Here is a 19,399-nt window from a genome sequence, read left to right on the forward strand (position 1 = left end):
ACTGGGACTAGAGATCCTAGCCTCAGCAATCAGACAACAAATATAAATAAAAGGCATCCAAATGAACAAAGAAGAAGTCAAACTTTCCCATTTGCAGACGACATGATACTCTACGTAGAAAACCTGAAAGACTACCCAAAATTGCTAGAATGGATACAGAGATTTGTATTTTTTAAAACACCAGGAGGAAGATATACAGATACGGTCTCAAACATTTTACTCAATCCCAGAGTATTAGTTCTCTACTCCAAAGGCCACATAAAGTTAATCCTTTATTTCTCCTTTCGTATAATGCATAAATTTGACTAATTTATGATATGATACGCATTTTTATTATAAGTAAGAGGAAACTGGACTTTGGTTAGGCATAACAAAAAATTTCCTGACATGCTTTTAATACTGAATGGCTTACGAAGTAATATCTAGAATCTTTTTATACTTTTGAAAAATTAGTTGTTGACTTTTAGTGTATTATAGTTAATATTCTGCTGTAATACACATAATGGACACATCTCACTTGCAACATCTCACTGTCCCTAAGAGGGACATGGTAAAATAAAATTGCTATTCTTTCTATTTGGGACAATGTTTTGCTGTAAATGAAGCACATTGAACTTTACAGTCAGAAGATAGGGTTCATGTATAAATTCTGACTCATTAACCATGGCTTGAGATAAATCATTACCTTTTGGGCCCTAGTTCCTCCTTTTGTCAAATAATGATGAAAATAGGGTGACTTCAAAAGCTCCTTCACTTTCCTTGATCATGTAATACCATTACATAATTCATTTCCTGAATTTAAAAAAGCCACACAAGGAAGGAACCACCTCATACATGTGTGCAAAGTAAATTGAGCATAAACTGATTCAGCCTTTTGGTTTTGATAGGACAGTATTTAAATGTGTATACTCTTTGAGCCAGCAATTCCATTTCAAGGATTCTAACCTTGAACTGCAACTCCCAAAGAGCCTGAGAAAGTATGTGCAAAGATAATTACTATAGCACTGTTAGTAATGGTAGAGAACTGGAGGTAACCTATATATCCATACTGTAGAATACTGGGAGGTAGAATTACATGGAAATCATCCATGAACAATATATGAGTGTATCTGAAAAAGACTACATAAAAGAATTCTATGTAATAGATTCATTCAATTTGCATTAAAATTTAAGGTTCATATTTTCAGTATATAGATTTTAAATATATATGCATACATATACATGTACATGTATAAGTATGTATGTATGTGACTTTATATATTCTTTCAGTAATTCATGTACATGAGGTTAACCAAAATTTTATATCTCAAATGAGGACTTCTCTTTAAGTATCACCTTTTTTCTAGTTAATGAACCTTAAGATGTTCATCCATTCTTTTCCTAAATATGCCATGTAAAAATTCTTTAAAAATAATGCGTTTTTAGGTGTTTGGCCAGAGCAAATACAGAAAGTGAAAGTGTTGTACAAAATGTCAACAGCAGATGGTATACACTTGTTCTTCTTAAACCAGCTTTGCTGTTTGAAGGAAATGAACAACCAAGCAAATAAACATACAAAATCAATCTAAATCATGAACAGTTTAACTGATGAGAATTCTTAAGAAGGAACCAAAGAAATCAAGAATCCCAATCTAATTTCTTATAAATGATCCTTTCCTGTAATAGAGTTTGGTTTGAGGAAAAACAATAGCAACAATAACAAAATTGCAAGGTTTTCATCACTATACCAAGAAAATTAATAAAAGGATGCTTGTCAGGAGTCAACCATATATTTTTTTAAAATTTTGTTCCTGAGGCTCCAGGAGCCATTACAATTCCTAAAACAAAATCTCTGAAGATGGAGCCAGGAGCCATGATACATCAGTGATTCTTTCAATAAATTGTATTTATCTAGGAGTTCATGAACTGAAGCATTTTTAAAACTCTTCATCTGATAAGCTGTCTCATTCATTCACAAATATCCTTTTTATATTTATAAAAATGTATTTTTTTAAATTGTGAATTGATTAACTATATACTAGTAATTGTAATAGTAAATCAATCTAGGAGAGCAACAAAGGAAATTTTAAAAATTAAAACTTCAATTTATGTACATTCTTATTACAGAAGTATGTTTACTTAAGTAACAAAAATACAATTAGTTCAAATGTAAAAACATATTGAATTTTGATAAATTCTATAGGTTAAATACAATGGAAATACAAGTTCAAGTAGAAAAAATAATGTATGGGCGCCTGGGTGGCTCAGTTGGTTAAGCGTCTGACTTTGGCTCAGGTCATGAGCTCGTGGTTCGTGAGTCAGAGCACCATGTCGGACTCTGTGCTGACAGCTCAGAGCCTGGACCCTGCATTAGATTCCATGTCTCCCTCTCTCTCTCTCTCTCTGCCCCTCCCCCACTCATGCTCTGTTTCTCTCTCTCTCTCAAAAATAAGTATTAATAAAATTTTTTTTAAAGAAAAAATAATGTAAAATTTCCAATTGCTAGCGAAAGCTTTTTGTGTATCTTTACAAATATATGAGGTTGGTATCAAAAAACTGGTATTTCAATTCCAGTAGACAGGTTTAAAAGAGTTACATTAATTTTAAAATGTCAGCATGTGCAATATGTTAGAAATTAGAGCCTTTGCAACTATTTAACTTATGATGAAACTATTTCAATACCAAATTTAAAATGTGAGTGGGTATATTGTTTTCAAAATACCCTTAGAATTCTTATAGACCACTGCCTTGAACAATAAGTTTACAAAAAAAGGGGGGTTGTGGCTAGTCTGTGCCTTACAGTGAATGCTTTCCTTAAACGGTAATCTCTTTAGACCATAGACACGTATTTCATAATACTAAGATTCTTCATAGAGTTATAGCTTCCAAGAAAAAAAATTATGTTTGGAAATACTCCTGTATTAGAGACTCCATATTACCACTAAGGATTTTAAAAGTTTATTCATTCTGATAAAAAAAAATGCAAATGCCTGATTCTTAAGTGCATTCATTCATTGTTAGAAATGCTGGTAGAGTTCCCTTGTTTGCCAACATGATTTTGAAAAGTTTTTCCAGTGATCACCTGATATATGATGTTGGAATGAATACCCATTTTAATATGGGTCTATGCAAATTTGAAAGTACGTAGGATAGTTTCTTCATAAATTCTTTATAGACTATTTCCAAGCCAAATTTTAATTATTTGATGTTACAGATATGTGTGAGGTGGTCCCTGACTTGCTTCCTTCTTTGAGAGTGATAATTGAGTGTTTAAGTGACTTTGCCATTTGTAAACCCATTACCTAATTCATCTTGAAAAACTACATGTTATGACTTGAGAATATTTTAATTTGATCATTAGCCACATGGTAAATTTCCTGAGAATTAGTACTTACCCTCTGTTACATTTTGCTATTTCATCAAACAGAAGTTTCCACCGAGGACGTCCAATAAAAAGTCTTGAATTCAGTGCTTGGTATTTTTCTCCAATTATCTTCTGCCAAAAAGAAAGCACTATATTTTATATGACACAGAGTTGGACGAATAACTTATTTCTCTAACATCATTTCTACTGGTGCTGTGGCTTCCTACCAAATTGCTGTGATTTAAAGAATATAAGTATCAAATGGCAAGCTATTAAGTATAGTCATTTAGAAACATCATTTCCTTCCTCTTTTCCTTTAAAATCCATTATCTTCTTGAATTCCATTATTACAAATGGCTGATTTTCCTAGACTTCAGTTAGTTGCTTCATTTTTAACAACCACAATGTTAAAGAAGGCATTTTAATTGCCTACTCTCAAAAAGGGTGTAGCGCATAAACTTTATTGAAGTGTTTTTGCACTGCAAATACAGTTGTCATATTTGGCTCATTGTAGGAGTAAAATACTACAAATTGTCATCATAAATTTGGGGAAATGATCCTAGACAAGACAGCCTAAGACAGAAGAGCTCCACATCTTGAGTCGATCAACAAAATAACTTCTAACGGGTTGGTGTTTGCAATTAACAGAATATTAGATCTGGATCGGCAATGAAGGGTCAGAGGGAAGTGAGAAGAGAGGGGGAGAGTGTCTGAGTCCCAGGCAGACAAACGGAGAACCAATGCAATTTATGCTCCATACCTTAATTACAGCCATACCATGAGGAATAACGATACTGACTTGCTTCATGAGAATAGGAAAATGAAATATTTTTTTACATACCAAATGGGGTAGAAATCTGACTAGAAAAAATAGGGTTAGGTTAGTTTTGAAGTAACTGACAAGCATTCATAGTTTGTATTCAAAGTATTATAGAAAATATATAATGGAAAATACTAAAATAAAACTTGTAAAAGCATTCATGCCCAGATTTATACACCTGTGCAGCACTTCCATGCCATCTGTAAACCTCAGTTTCCTCATCTATAATGTGAGGATGGCAATATCATCTACCTCTTGGATCTGTTGCAATTACACAAGATAATGAATATGAGATGCTGAGCACAGGGTCCCTAGTATAGTAAGTACATGATGCGTAATGGCTATTTCTATGTTGTTTAGTTTCCCTTGAAGAGAAATAAGCTTAACTACATATGATCTTATCTTGTCTCTCCACATAAAAACTCCCCTTGATGAACACAATCATGAGACTGTTCGCTCATGGTCTGATTTCTGGAGGTGAAGAGTTTGAGATAACAGTGAAAAGGAGAGAGATGAACTCAAAGGTCTGTTCCCGCTCCCTGTGAGGAGGACAGATGAAAGACCTAATACCGTTAGCTTCAAGGACAAGCCATGGGTTTTCTGGACACATTCCAAAAGAGGCCTTCCTCTGGGAAACTTCTATTCAAACCACCTGCAGAAATGTTCTTCCAGCATGGCCCTTAGAGGAGATCTTCTATTATCAAGAGGCTTGTTTAATTTATGAAAACATCCAACCACATACCTGTATCCCATCTGTTTGACTGAGGTACAGCTGGATGTTGACATAGTCAGGTCTGTTCTCTTGCCAAAACTGAGAGGACATAAAAGTAAATAGACATGAGAATTCCTTCTGTGTACTCAGACTTTCTCCTATTCTAACATATGTGATTCTACAATTTAAGATGTATGGTGTCTAATCACAGTCAACCTTTACTAGCAAATGTGTATATATACATAGGTACATATATGTATGTCATATACATGCCAGATTCTGACATTAAAAACCTGCTCCTATTGGCACAATTAGTGCAAGCAGTAGTAGTAGTGATAAGGGAATAGTAGATGGTAGCAGTGCAAGACCATAATCCTGTCATCTTATTTCACTTTTTAATTTTTTTAGAGAGAGAGATAAAGAGAGTGAGTGGGCGAGAGAGGGACACAGGGGGAGAGAGACAGAGAGACAGAGAGACAGAGAGAAAGAGAGACAGAAGAGAGAGAGAGAATCCCAAGCAGGCTCCACACTCAGCATGGAGCTACACATGGGACTCAATCCACTACCCTGGGATCATGACCTGAACCGAAATCAAGAGGTAGGATGCTCAACTGACTGAGCCACCCAGGAATCCCTATGTTATCTTTATACATACAAAACCAAGCATGTGAAATATTACACTGATATCCCCCTAAATCCTTTCCCTATATCTCTTATTTTATTCCTTAAGAGTCCCTAAATTAGAACCAAGAGTTCACTCCTAAAGAACATGATTTTCTTTAAAAAAAAAAAAAACAAAAAAAACCACAAATAATGATATAAAATATGCATGCTAGGAATCACAAAAAAAAAAAAAAACAACAAAAACAAAAACAAAAGGCAGAGTTCTTATTCTTGCCTTCCTCTTAGTCAGCACTAGTTTTCCTTGTACAAAAATGTATGAGGCTGTAAACACACCTGCCAAAATAAAATAGTCTCAAAAAAAATCTCAAACATTTCAATGCCTTGAAAAATAAAATAAGAAAAATATCACCTACAGGAAAATAAACTCAGCAAAGAGGGTAAAAGGGTTGTTCTTGTCTCTGTATGCTGCCTTTTTCTAGAAGACAAAAATGAACCTACTAATAATTGGCCTTCCTCTGAATGAACCCTGACTTCTGAAATCTGTTATTTTAAAAATATTTTTGCACTTGAAATTAATATTACACTGCATGTTAGCTAACTGGAATTTAAATAACTTAAACTGGAATTTAAACAAAAATTTTAAAATATTTTTAAATGTTATACAAATACAAGTTTAAAAATAATTTTTATAATATATTTTTTTTATTTTTAAAAGTATTCTTCTTCTTAGGGCCTCCTTTCATCACCCCGATAAGGACAAGGCATCAAAAGTGGAAGAGAAGGAGAGGAGCACCTCCACCTGGTGGGCTCCTTGGAGAACAGAGAGGAGTGTTTGAGGTGTGGATCCCAGGAAAGGCATCAATAGGAACAGCACTTCTTCAAAAGACAAACCATTTCTTGAACAGAGATCAGCATAGTGGGTTTGCTTTAGATGGTAATGTTTTGTTGGACTTTACTGCAGCAAGAGGATCCACTGATTCAAAGTATTATTTCTATATTATACTATGATACATTATCTACATTACCTACAATGGCCAAGTTTATAGCAACATTATCTACAATGGCCAAGTTATGGAAACAGCCCAAGTGTCCACCGACTGATGAATGGATAAAGATGTGGTATATATACAATAGAATATTACTCAGCTATAAAAGCAAATGAAAACTTGCCATTTGCAATGACATGGGTGGAGCCAGAGAGTATAATGCTAAGTGAAATAAGTCAGAGAAGGACAAATGCCATATGATTTCACTCATATGTGTAATTTAAGAAATAAAACAAACACGCATAGGGAAAAAAAGAGAGGGGGCAAACCAAGAAACAGACTTTTTTTTTTTTTTAATACACTCTTAACTATACTGAATGGTTATCAGAGAGGAGGTGGGTGGGGATAGGTTAAACAGGTTATGGGGATTAAGGAGTGAACTTGCAAAGAGCACCAGGTGATGTATGGAAGTGCTGAATCACTATATTGTACACCTGAAACTAATATTACAGTGTCTGTTATAACTGGAATTTAAATAAAAATTTAAAAATAAGTATTTAATTTAATTTAATATAAAAAATGATACATTGGGACTCAAAGTAGAAGTTTTAGGAATGCAAAAAAAAAAAAAGGCACATTGCAAATGGTGGGGGGATTAAGTAGGGTTTCATCACCCCTCTGGCCCCATTTACCGTGGGAGGAACACGTGGCAGGTGACTTGTCTCTCTTCCCATATTGGCCCTGAGACTTCTAAGGATTTACTCACTCATCTAGGCCTCAGGTTTTTTCATCAGGACAATGGTAGGGCTGAATGTCATCATCTCTTTTCAGATGTAAAACTATACATTTTCTGACAGGTGGAAACTCTGAGTTATAAAGCCCCAATAAAAACATATTTACTTTAAAAGTGATAAATGATCATTCTCAGCTCCCATCATACTCTTAAAATATAATCGTTAATTATATACCATCAAATAGCTGCCTCAAGTTACAGCCAAATGCTAAATTCATTTTTAGGCCCTTTTGGAACTGAATCAGGATTTATGACTTTTAGTTCCAAAAAAACAGAAGTTTCTAGATGCCAGTGATGAATAGCACCTCAAAAAACACATGGCTTTTGTTGATTCTTGTCTTAAATGTTTACCAGGATGCTGTTCTGAGATCAGTCCAATGACTCCTGCATCGATAACTGGTATTTGGTACCCACAGCCCCTAGTAAGAACTATGGAAATTTGAATGATGTTTTTAATGATGTCAATGTCTCCACTTTAACCTACCCCTCACTGAAGATAATAATATCTACTAAGGGAACAATTTTCTACAAATAAAAGGAAAAGGGGAAAAAAATAAGGGAAAAATAAATATATGGATCAACACAATCTTGCAAATAGATTAGGACTGTAGGATCATGCACAAATATTATGTTCTTCATTTTTACTTCTCCTGCCTATCACCCTTCCTTATTTTTCTCACAAATAAAAAATAACAGGATGTGAGTCCTGGAAGGAACTTTACAGATCACTAAGAGGAATCATGGTAATCATTTCTTAAATGCCTTCAAAATGATAGATACTTTAGATATATTAAAGCTAAGTCTCACATCAGGTTTCAAGTGCTGGTAGCCTCCTTTACAAATTGAAAGCATAAATCAGGTTTATAGAGATTAAGTGATTTACTCAAGGACTTGCAGTTCATATGAGGTAGAACCACTGTTCCATTGTAAATGACAGAATCCGAATGCCTGATGTAGCCTTGATCCCTCATTTTGATTTTGCCAATATGACCCACAGAGGTGAAGTGACTTGGAGCAAGTCATGTGGTTAGATATTAGCCGAGCTGGTACCAGATCACCTGACATCTGGCCCTGTGGTCTCCTTCATTCACCAGGTTGGACAATCTGCCCAAGCAAGATCCACTTAAGATCCACATTTGTCATCACGGCAGATAGTCTGACACCAAGACAGTCACTAGGGCAACTAAGGTAACTTTGTCTTAGGCATTCTAGAATAATGTGAAACACAGTTGGAACAAGATTGAAAGACTCTATATTTTCATTGGTTTTCAAAAACATTTTCACCTACTCTCACATAAACTGTATGTAAAGTCACTATGCTGTATTGCAGTTGATCTCTCTGTCTCTCTGTCTCTGTCTCTGTCTCTGTCTCTCTCTCTCTCTCTCTCTCACACACACACACACACACACACACACACACGCTGAACTTGGTAACACAGTTGCAAACACATCATCCTTAGAAGCATAACTGAAGGACCAATGTTCATCCCGCTGATGTGAAAAATCAAAACCTGGGTGCAGAAGTGTGTATAGAAGATAGTCATCACTGTATTGTTTACGCTAGTTTAAAGCTTGTATATTATTTACTCCACAGAATCTTAAGGATAAAGCACATCCATCAAAAAACTTGAAATGAGGGGCGCCTGGGTGGCGCAGTCGGTTAAGCGTCCGACTTCAGCCAGGTCACGATCTCACGGTCCGTGAGTTCGAGCCCCGCGTCAGGCTCTGAGCCCCGCGTCAGGCGCTGGGCTGATGGCTCGGAGCCTGGAGCCTGTTTCCGATTCTGTGTCTCCCTCTCTCTCTCTGCCCCTCCCCCGTTCATGCTCTGTCTCTCTCTGTCCCAAAAATAAATAAAAAACGTTGGAAAAAAAAAATTAAAAAAAAAAAAAAAAAAAAAAAAAAAAAAAACTTGAAATGAAAACATAAATCTTAAGATTCAACTCCTTTGAAGGTCCAGCCACTTAACATTCTTGTCTTTCCTTTAATCCTTTCCTTCCCTACTACTTGCCTTATACAACATCTATTATTCAAATGTGCCTTTTCTCATCTTGGATCCACTTATGGCCTCTTATTTAAAAAAAAAGTACAGGTTTTAGATATCAGTTCAAGAAAGATTAAAAAATTAGAAAAACAAAGGTAGAATTAGGAAATCCCATAAGTAATACAACTGGTTAATAATCATATGAAGAGAGGTTCAATCTTATTAGCATTCAGGAGAAAATAGAATGAGATCTCACTGTTTAAGAGATTGGTAGAGATTAACAAGATTGGTAATATAATGTTTTAAAATAAATGTCTCTCATACTCTTTGGTAGAAATGAAAATTTCTCTTTGGAGAGTGTTTTGTCAGTATATATTAAAAATTTAAATTCATTCACAACCTCCTCATAACCTCCAACTCAGGAAGTCAGTCTTGGGGATCAACCCAGGAAAAAATACTCACAAATCGAAGAGTGGTGATTTTGCTCTTAAAAGTTTTTCCTCTTTAGCCTCAAAGACAGAACTCTCTCATGGTTTTCCTGCTAACTCACTGGCCAGTCTGACCAGACTCCTTTGTTGGCTGTAATTCATCTTCTGTGCCTCCAGAAACTGCAATATCCCAGAGCTTGATGTTTTCACACACACTTCCAAGATCTACATTTATATCAGTCTTGCTCAAATCCTTTCAATGGCTTCTCATCCCTCCCGTTTGTCCCCTCCTGATTCAGCAGGTCCCTGGTAGGTCCCAGGAATCTGTACTTTTTTTTTCCAATTGTGGTAAAATATACATAACTGTCCTTAAGTGTACAGTTCGTGACATTAAATACGTCCACACTGCTGTGCAGCCATCACCACCCTCCACCTCCAGAACCGTGTCATCTTTCTAAACTGAAACTCCATGCCCATCAAACAATAACCCTCTGTTCATGTTTCCTGAGTCCCTGGCAACCACTGTTCTACTTTCTGTGTCTACGAACTAGACATCTATGTACCTCATATAAACAGAGTTGTACTATATTTGTCCTTTTACGTCTGATTTAATTCATTTAGTATAACATTTTCGAGGTTCATCCACACTGCATTTCTCAGAACTTCATTCTTTTTTAAGAAATATTATTCCCTTCTATGTATATGCCACATTTTCTTTATCCATCAGCAGGCGTTTGGGTTATGTGGCTATTGTGAATAATGCTGTTATGAACACCGGTGTACAAATATCTGTTCAAATCCTTGCTTTCAGTTCTTCTATCTCCAGAAACCATTTATTTTTTGCATAAAATCCAAAGACTTTATGTCATCCACTTTTCCTCCAAAACAGGGGCGCCTGGGTGGCTCGGTCGGTTAAGCATCCGACTTCGGCTCAGGTCATGATCTCACGGTCTGTGAGTTCGAGCCCCGCGTCGGGCTCTGTGCTGACAGCTCAGAGCCTGGAGCCTGTTTCAGATTCTGTATCTCCCTCTCTCTCTGCCCCTCCCCTGTTCATGCTCTGTCTCTCTGTCTCAAAAATAAATAAACGTTAAAAAAAAAAAAAAAATTACAAAACAGCATACACACCAGGTCTCTCTCTGATTGATTCTCTTACTATTTTCCCCCTTTCTTACTTTGCTTTGCCCACACAGATTTCTTTCATCTTCTTCCCAAACTACCAAGCATACCACTGCATCAGAGCCCTAGCCTGTGGAGTTAGATCCCCTTTTCCACAAGATTTCTGCCTAGTCTGCTCATTCATTTCACTAAGGGCTCTGCTAAAATACCTTTCTGGGAGTTGAATTCCCAATTACACAATATATAATTAGTGTGTCCTTTATGGTTTACTCTGTTGCTTTATCCCACTTTCTTTTTCTTCTTTGTCCTAATCAGAATCAGGCATCCTATGTATTTAGTAGTTTGTTGTCTATCTTCCCCACTTAGGATGAGCTCAAAAACTTGTTTTTGTTTTGCTCTCCAATGTAGCTCCAGGTCCCAGAACAGTCTGTGATTCATGGCAGGCAATGAGTGATTATTTGATGAGTGACAGAATGACAGACTGAATAAATGAAAATCTGCATACAAAGACATGTATGATACTCACTGCAGTGTTCTTTGTTATAAAAAAGATCCATCATTAAGGGATGGTTAAATAAAGTACTAAGTACATCTATATTGCAAAATACTCTATAGCAGTAAAAAGAATGAGGTAACTCTATTATGTGCTATTATTAAAAATGTTCAAGACATAGTGATAAGCTTAAAATAAGCAATTCATAGAACAATACAAATAGTACGGTAGAATTTATACAACACTCTTGAGTTACCTCTGGTTACACAGATTGGGTGAGGAAAATATTAAGGAAGGATTTGGTTTATCTGAATGATTTGACACTTTTCCAAAGAAGGCATATGGATTACCAAGAGACACATGAAAAAAAATGCTCAACATCACTAATAATTGTGAAAATGCAAATCAAAATCACAATGAGATATCACCACACATCTGTCAAAATGGCTAGTATTAAAAAAGAAATACTAAGTGTTCATGAGGACATGGAGGAAAAATAACCCTCATGTACTGCTGGTGGCAATGCAACCACTGTGGAAAACAATAAGAGAAGTACCTTAGAATATTAAAAATGGAAATACCATATGACCCAGTAATTCCACTACTGGGTAATTTACCCAAAGAAAGTTCAAACACTAATCTCAAAAGACATATGCACCCCTATGTTTATTGCAGCATTATTTGCAATAGCCAAATTTTTGAAGCAACTTAAATGTTTTCCGATACATGAATGGAATGATCATATATACATATGTATATAAATAGAGAGATAATTGAGAAACATATATATATATCATATATATATATATATATATATATGATATATATATAATGAGAAATAAATCTTGTCATTTGCAACAATATGGATTGACCTAGAGGGTATTATGCTAAGTGAATGAAATCAGAGAAAGACAAATACCATATGATTTCACTTCTATGTAGAATCTAAAAAACAAAACAAATAAGGCACCCAGGTAGCTCAGTCAGTTAAGTGTCCAACTTTGGCTCAGGTCATGATCTCACGACTCATGAATTCAGGTCCTGCATCAGGTTCTGTGCTGACAGCTCAGAGCCTGGAGCCTGCTTTGGTTTCTGTGTCTCCCTCTCTCTCTCTTCTCCTCCCCCACTCACACTCTCTCTCTCAAAACTATAAATATTAAAAATTTTTAAAACACAAAACAAACATACAGAAATAGGCTCATAAATACAGAGAACAAACTGGGGGGTAGCCAAAGGAAAGGGGGGTTGTGGTATAGATGAAACAGATGAAAAGGACTGAGAGGTACAGACTTCCAGTTATAAAGATGAAAATTATAGCATAGGGGAGCTAGCCAATAATTTATAATAACTTTTTATGGTGAAAGATTATGACTACATGTATTGTGGTAAGCAGTTTGTAATGTGTAATTGTCAAATCACTATGCTATACATCTGAAACTAATAAAAACACCGTATGTCAACTATTCTACAACTAAAAAGAAAAAATTTATAGCAAAAATGCATATTTGTATTACTTGTATAATTTGCAAAAATTAAGATATATATATCAATAGATAAATAAAAAGCTACATGTAGGATAGATGAAGGAGGCCTGCTTTTTATTTGAGAAATAAAACTTAGAATTTGGGATTTTCGACATTCTGCCTAGTGTGCCAAAAGTTTGGTGATGGTCCCTTTGGAATATTAAAGGTGGAAATAAGAGATTAGAGCTAACAGAACGAAGGATGGAAAGTGTAGTAGCAACCACCTGCTGATGTGGCCCTCTACGTGCTTTCCCTCATCACCCCATATGCATACCTCACCGACCATAAGCCTACATTTCCAGGTTAAAATATTCTACATTAAAACACAAATATGAGCATTTCTATGTTAAAAAATACCATAGATATATACACATATTCTCAGATAGCAACATCTGAAAATGTGTGTACTAAATTATTAACATGCTCTTCCTGTTCTCTTAAGAATTTTTTCTCGTTCTTTCAACTTATCTGCATATTTCCTGGTTTATTCTATAATAAGTATTTATTATTTTTGTCATTTGAAAAAAATACTATTTTTAATGAAAAAAATAACCAACCGAATTTTACCTTGTTATGTAACACACAGAGTAAGTCTGCAAACCAACGGAAGGACTGGATGTCTCTGCACACCCAAATAAAATATAGTCTTCTAAGCTTGTACGGTTCCCAATCATCCCTGTAAAATTAAAAGAACGCAGCAGGGATTAGGATGAAAAAAAAATTAAGAGTCCCTGTATCTGAAAATTTGCTTTTCATTAGTAAGCAAGCAACCCACAGAAAAACCAGTCATTTACATTTTATCATTTGTCATAGGACTTACTACAGCTCTTAAACGAATTTAAAATGCAATATACCCACTCAGAGAAACGATACACTCCATGAATTAAAGTGTTTATTATTTGTGAATATTATATGCAGATCACCCATTTCCAGTGTGAAGGCAATAAACTCCTGGACCAGAATAATATGAACCCTGCATCTCAGAAAAAAGTTCTCTATTTTCTGTGAATTCTATCACTCAGCAGGGCTCCACTGGTCATCAGGCGTGCCCTGGCCTCCAGGCAAAATGAGCCAAAACCATTCCAGAAAGCTGGTTGTTTATCCCCTTCTCAATAATCCTTAAAGAAAGAGATGTAACAGCCACCTACTATGTAATGCATTCCAGTAACTCATAATTCCAAGTCTGGATTCCTATTTATAATTATGAAGTCGACTTGAGGTTAAGAAAATATTTTCTCTTTTTCTTAACTTGGAGTGCCCAAATAACTTGCAGTATGTTTTCAGAAGCAAATGATTCCTGGCTTGGAATATGGTTATTTTTCTAAGAACCTCCAAAAAGTCCCAAATTTGTAACAAGTATTTAAAATTGAATATCATTCAAACACATCATTTCAACTTTATTATTCTTTGTTTTAGTACTCCATAAAAGAGTTTTAATGCAAATTGTGCCTTCTTGAAAAGTGAATGGAATACATTTGAGAATAATTTTTTACTATTATGTTTATTTTTTCATGAAAATTAATATTAATCAATTAATTTTTGCTTATAATCTTAGAACTAAAATAACTGAAAAAGTATTTACTCGGTAAGCAGTCTCATATTTGAAATTTTTATTCTTCAGTCTGTTATAACTTTGCTGAGTAATAGGCCAAGGCATCATGCGCTCATTTGTTAACTCCTGAGAAAAACTTTTCCTAACCAAAATTCTACAATGACCCCAACCCTTTATTTTTTTTATCCCATTATCCTCTCTTCTTTTTATCATAGTTCTAATATTTTCTGAAATAATGTTATTATGAATTTCTCACTGGTTTATTTTTCACCTGCTCCATCTGAATGGAAGCTTTTTAAGGGCAGGGACTATGTTTCATTCATGACTTTATTACCAGTCCCTATAAGATGGTTTGGCATGTAGGTGCTCCAAAGTATTTGTTGACAGAATGGATGAAGAGTACCACTTACTATTTATGAGGAAGTAGAGAAATGAAGGTTGGTGGAATAATTTTCAAAGGACACAGGAACAGGGAGCCTGGGTTGCTCCATCAGCTGAGCTTCTGACTCTTGGTCTGGGCTCAGGTCATGATCTCACGGTTCGTGAGATGGAGCCCCACATCGCGCTCTACATGCTGACAGTGCGGAACCTGTCTGGGATTCTGTCTCTCTCTTCCTCTCTCTCTGACCCTCCTCTGTTCGCTCACTCTCTCACAGAAATGAAGAAATAAACTTTTTAAAAAATAATTTTAAAAAAGGACAGATGAATGCCAAATTGTGATATTTTACAAGAGAGCATGCTGAAAGCCACAGACCACATATTGAGAAACACTGAATTACTCCCCTCATCAATCAGTACATGGAGTTCCATGAACAACAAGTAACGTAGTGCCTCCTTATCTGTGGTTTCACTTTCTGTGGTTTCAGTTACCCTCAAGGTCATCCGCGGCAGGGAAGCAGATAATCACTGCTCCACCTGACATATTGTCGGAAGGTCAACAGCACACAATGCTTACATCATTCGCTTCACTTCATCTCATCACCTAGGCATTTTATGATCTCACCTCATCACAAGAAGGGTGACTACATTACGATAAAATATTTTGAGAGATACCACACTCACAAAACTTTCATCACAGTATATTATAATTTTCCTATTTTAATATTTGTTATTATCTCTTATTGTGCATAATTGATAAGTTAAGCTTACAGAAAAAAGCAGAGTATATGTAGGGTTTAGCACCATCTGCAGTTTCAGGCATACACAGGGGATCTTGGAATGTATTCCCTGTGTGCAAGAGGGAGGACTACTGTAGACAAATTCTGTGAGGAATTATCTCATACTAAATGGGAGATGTTTAAAATATTGATAGTTCCCTATTTGAACTAATAAAATGGATCAAAATGACATACAGCAGGGTGTTGAGTATTGATGCAAATGGAGTTACTCCAATGCCTCCGGCCACACAGAGGCTAACCTCGTAGTTCAAGGATTCCTCAAATGGACTTCCAAATGGACCATCAATGTACAGCCTGTGGAGAAGGCAGACAAAGGTGGGAAAAATGAAAAGAAGTTAAATTAATTCTCTGTAGTATGTAGCAAACATGCTGAATCCAATTTCTAGGCTCTGTATGGCTCAGGCCTTATTTCATGACTTCTCATACTGACAAACCTAAAGGAATAAGAAATGTTATGTATAAACTCTCAATACTAAAACAAGTACATCTGTTTCTAAGCCTTCCCTTTTGAGGGAAAATAAAATAAAAAATATTTTAACGTTAATTAAAAGTATAGAGAAGCATTTATAGGACCATGACAGATAGCTAAGGACAAGTTAAAGCTCTGATCATATTAGTATATTTGATTAAATTAAAATATCAATTGGTTTACTGTGTCTAAATTCAGCAAGTAAGGGTTCTCTTCAATAGCAAAGTCAGTAGTAGCAATATTTACAGAAACATTTACTATGTGAACAGAAAAGTAATAGAAGAAAAAAATAAAGAAACTGTTCCTCCTCTCTCCCTATTGAGGTTTATTAGTATAGAAACAGCTGGAGAATAATCTCAAAGGAATCTCCACTTACTTGGGATTGTATATGCAAGCAAGTGTGTGTGTGTGTGTGTGTGTGTGTGTGTGTGTGTGTGTGAAATCCTTAACTTCAACAAAACTTGCTAATTGTTCACTTAATATTTTTCCTCCATACTTTCTTAATAACAAAACATTAATTTATTCAGGGAAGCAAAGTGACCAGCTGAAACACTACACTGCCTAAAATCTATTGCATTTATTTTGACTGTGTGACTATGAACTTGTTGGTGTAACGTAAATGGAAGTACAACCGGAAAAATTGGAAGGCTTCCTGAAGGAAGCTGTCTCAGTTGAAAGTTGCATCTCTTTATTCCTCCCTTTCCTTTTTTTCTTTCTTCTTAGTACCTAAAATGTTGACTTGATGGCCTTAATACTTGTCTTTGATGGCTGTAAAATTAATATAGCCTCTAAAAAACTACCTTGTTCTAGGTATCTTAATGTTAAAGATATGTTAAAGGCACTGCCATTTTAATGCTCTTTTTTATATATTTTACATATATTTATATATATATTTATATATATATTTATATATATATTTATATATATATTTATATATATTTACATATATTTATATATTTTTATATATATTTATATTTATAAATAAATATTTAATATATTTATAATATATAATAATATAATTAACATTCAATTAATTATTATTAATATTAATATTAATTAATATTTAATTAATTATTAATTAAAATTTAATTAATTAATAATATATAATAATATAATTAATTATTATAATATAATAATATATATTATATTATTATATATATATACACATATATTTATATATTTATATATAATATATATATATATACATATATATATATACATATATTTATATATTTATATATAATATATATATATATACATATATATATATATATAAACTTTGCTAAAACATAGCAACTGTCCCCCGAAGTATATTTATGTTGTCAGTGTTATGATACACGTACCTTTTATTGTAAGGAACGACTGCAATGATAGATCATTTAATATCAAGCATTTGTGAACTTACTGGTTAAATGCTGAATGAATTAATGAATGGACAGTCTTTGGACCTCTGAGCTCTATGCATGTAGTCTAAGTTGTATACCACTACCCATGTCAGGATTTGGTTTCCTTTCCTCCTGGGTACTTATAGACTATACTTCTCGGAAGTTTTTGTGGTTATATTGAGCCATATATCTAATTCTGACCACTGGGCTGTGAGTAGAGGCAATACTTGCTACTTCCAGAATAAGGCAGAGAAAAGCGTTGTCCCCTCTATCAGAAGAACTAAAAGCCATGAGTTGAACCGGAAGATAAAAGGCAACTGAATCCCTGACTTATCACTTGAAGCAGTTGTTTTGGATCCACTGATTCACAAAAGTCACTTCATGAGTAAGAAATAAGTCTGTTTTGTGTCTTATCACATTTTCAGGATATTTCAAGGTTGACTAGTTACTATAGCAGAGCTTAGACCATCATGACCACCACGTATAGGGTTTATATTTAAATCCTCAAAGGACTTTGCAAAAGTACTGCTTTAAAAAATACTGTATCTAATAAAAAAAGCTACTTATTGTACCTCAAGGAACAATAACCAAAGTTTGAATGCTTAAGGTAGTGTTCTAAACACAGCAGAAATTCAGAAAATATTGACAGATCAGATACCACAATATACCGATTCTTACTACATCCATCTTATTCATACTTTATAAATTATTCACTCAATAAACATGCACTATGTGCCAACTAGCTCTGTGATACTATTTTGGACTCAAAGATAAAACTGACACCATGACATCAAAAATGACTTTACTAGAGGGGTGCATGGGTGGCTCAGACAATTGAGCATCTGACTCTGGCCCAGGCCATGATCTCATGGTCCGTGAGTTCGAGCCCCTCATCAGGCTCTGTGCTGACAGCTCAGAGCCTGAAGCCTGCTTCAGATTCTCTGTCTCCCTCTCTCTCTGTCCCTCCTCCACTCATGCTCTGTCTCTCTCAAAAAATAAACAAACTTTTTTTAAAACATTTTAAAGAATGACCTTAACAGAGCTTTTGCATCTTCATATGAAAATCACATTAAATGGACTGGAGGATGAAAAAATTACTACAATGCTTTGATCTTTTTGAAGATAAGATCTTGGGGCACCTGGGTGGCTCAGTCAGTTAAGCATTCAACTTTAGTTGGGTCATGATCTCAGAGTTTGTGAGTTCAAGCCCCACATCAGGTTCTGTCCTGACAGCTTGGAGCCTGGAACCTGCTTCAGATTCTGTGTCTCCCCCTCTCTCTGCCCCTCCCCCACTCACGCTGTCTCTCTCTGAATAAACGTTAAAATGAATAAATGTTAAAATGAATAAACATTAAAAATGAATAATTTTTTTTCAAAAAAAATTTTAAAGATAATATCTTTAAAAACATCAGTGATAAAATTGGCAGATGGTTTTAATATGTATTTAAAAAGCAGAATTTAGGATAGGATTCTTTATATTTATCTAAATGTATTTAGCTCCTCAAGTGCAATGCGTATTTTCATTTTATAAAGGTATTTTCACTAAACAGAAAAAGAACAACCTTAAAACAAAGCTACTAGAAGATATTTGAAAACTAAAGATTACTACATTAGATTATTGATAGAAATCTCAACATTATCCGTGGCTCAGAAACAACATATGTGAACTGATTCTACCACTTCTCACCATGTAAGCAAATCTAGAATATAAACATTAAATAAGAAAATTGGGCTTAAAAATAAATACTTCAACTGCAAAAACAGATCGTTGCAAATGTCTACAGCAATGGAGGATTCTACTTTAGAATCCATTACACCTAGTACAATCTTCTCTTAGTCATTCATTCATTGAACAAATGCTCTTATGCACCTGTAATGTGACAGTGTTTGACGTGTCAGGGAAACAGAAATGAACAAGGAAGAAAAAATCCTTGGCCCCTTGGTTCTTTGATTCTAGTGGAAGAGGAGCTAGCCCATAAATAAAGACACAAAAATA

The 19,399-nt window shown here is 34.8% G+C and overlaps 1 protein-coding gene across 4 annotated transcripts in view; it reads right to left on the minus strand.

The window, feature by feature from the left end:
* NOX4 (NADPH oxidase 4) overlaps window positions 1–19,399 on the minus strand; it is a 167,987-nt gene that overhangs the window by 10,804 nt on the left and 137,784 nt on the right. For all 4 annotated transcript variants that reach the window (XM_078433013.2, XM_078433012.2, XM_078433015.2 and 1 more), the window contains 4 exons: window positions 15,724–15,843; window positions 13,387–13,495; window positions 4,906–4,974; window positions 3,375–3,475 (listed from right to left, as the gene is read on the minus strand). In XM_078433013.2, the coding sequence (XP_078289139.1) occupies window positions 3,375–3,475; window positions 4,906–4,974; window positions 13,387–13,495; window positions 15,724–15,843 (399 nt within the window). The remainder of the gene's footprint in view (window positions 1–3,374; window positions 3,476–4,905; window positions 4,975–13,386; window positions 13,496–15,723; window positions 15,844–19,399) is intronic.

This window comes from Panthera onca, chromosome D1 (assembly GCF_046562875.1).
Source record: "Panthera onca isolate mPanOnc1 chromosome D1, mPanOnc1 haplotype 2, whole genome shotgun sequence".
Taxonomy (NCBI): domain Eukaryota; kingdom Metazoa; phylum Chordata; class Mammalia; order Carnivora; family Felidae; genus Panthera; species Panthera onca.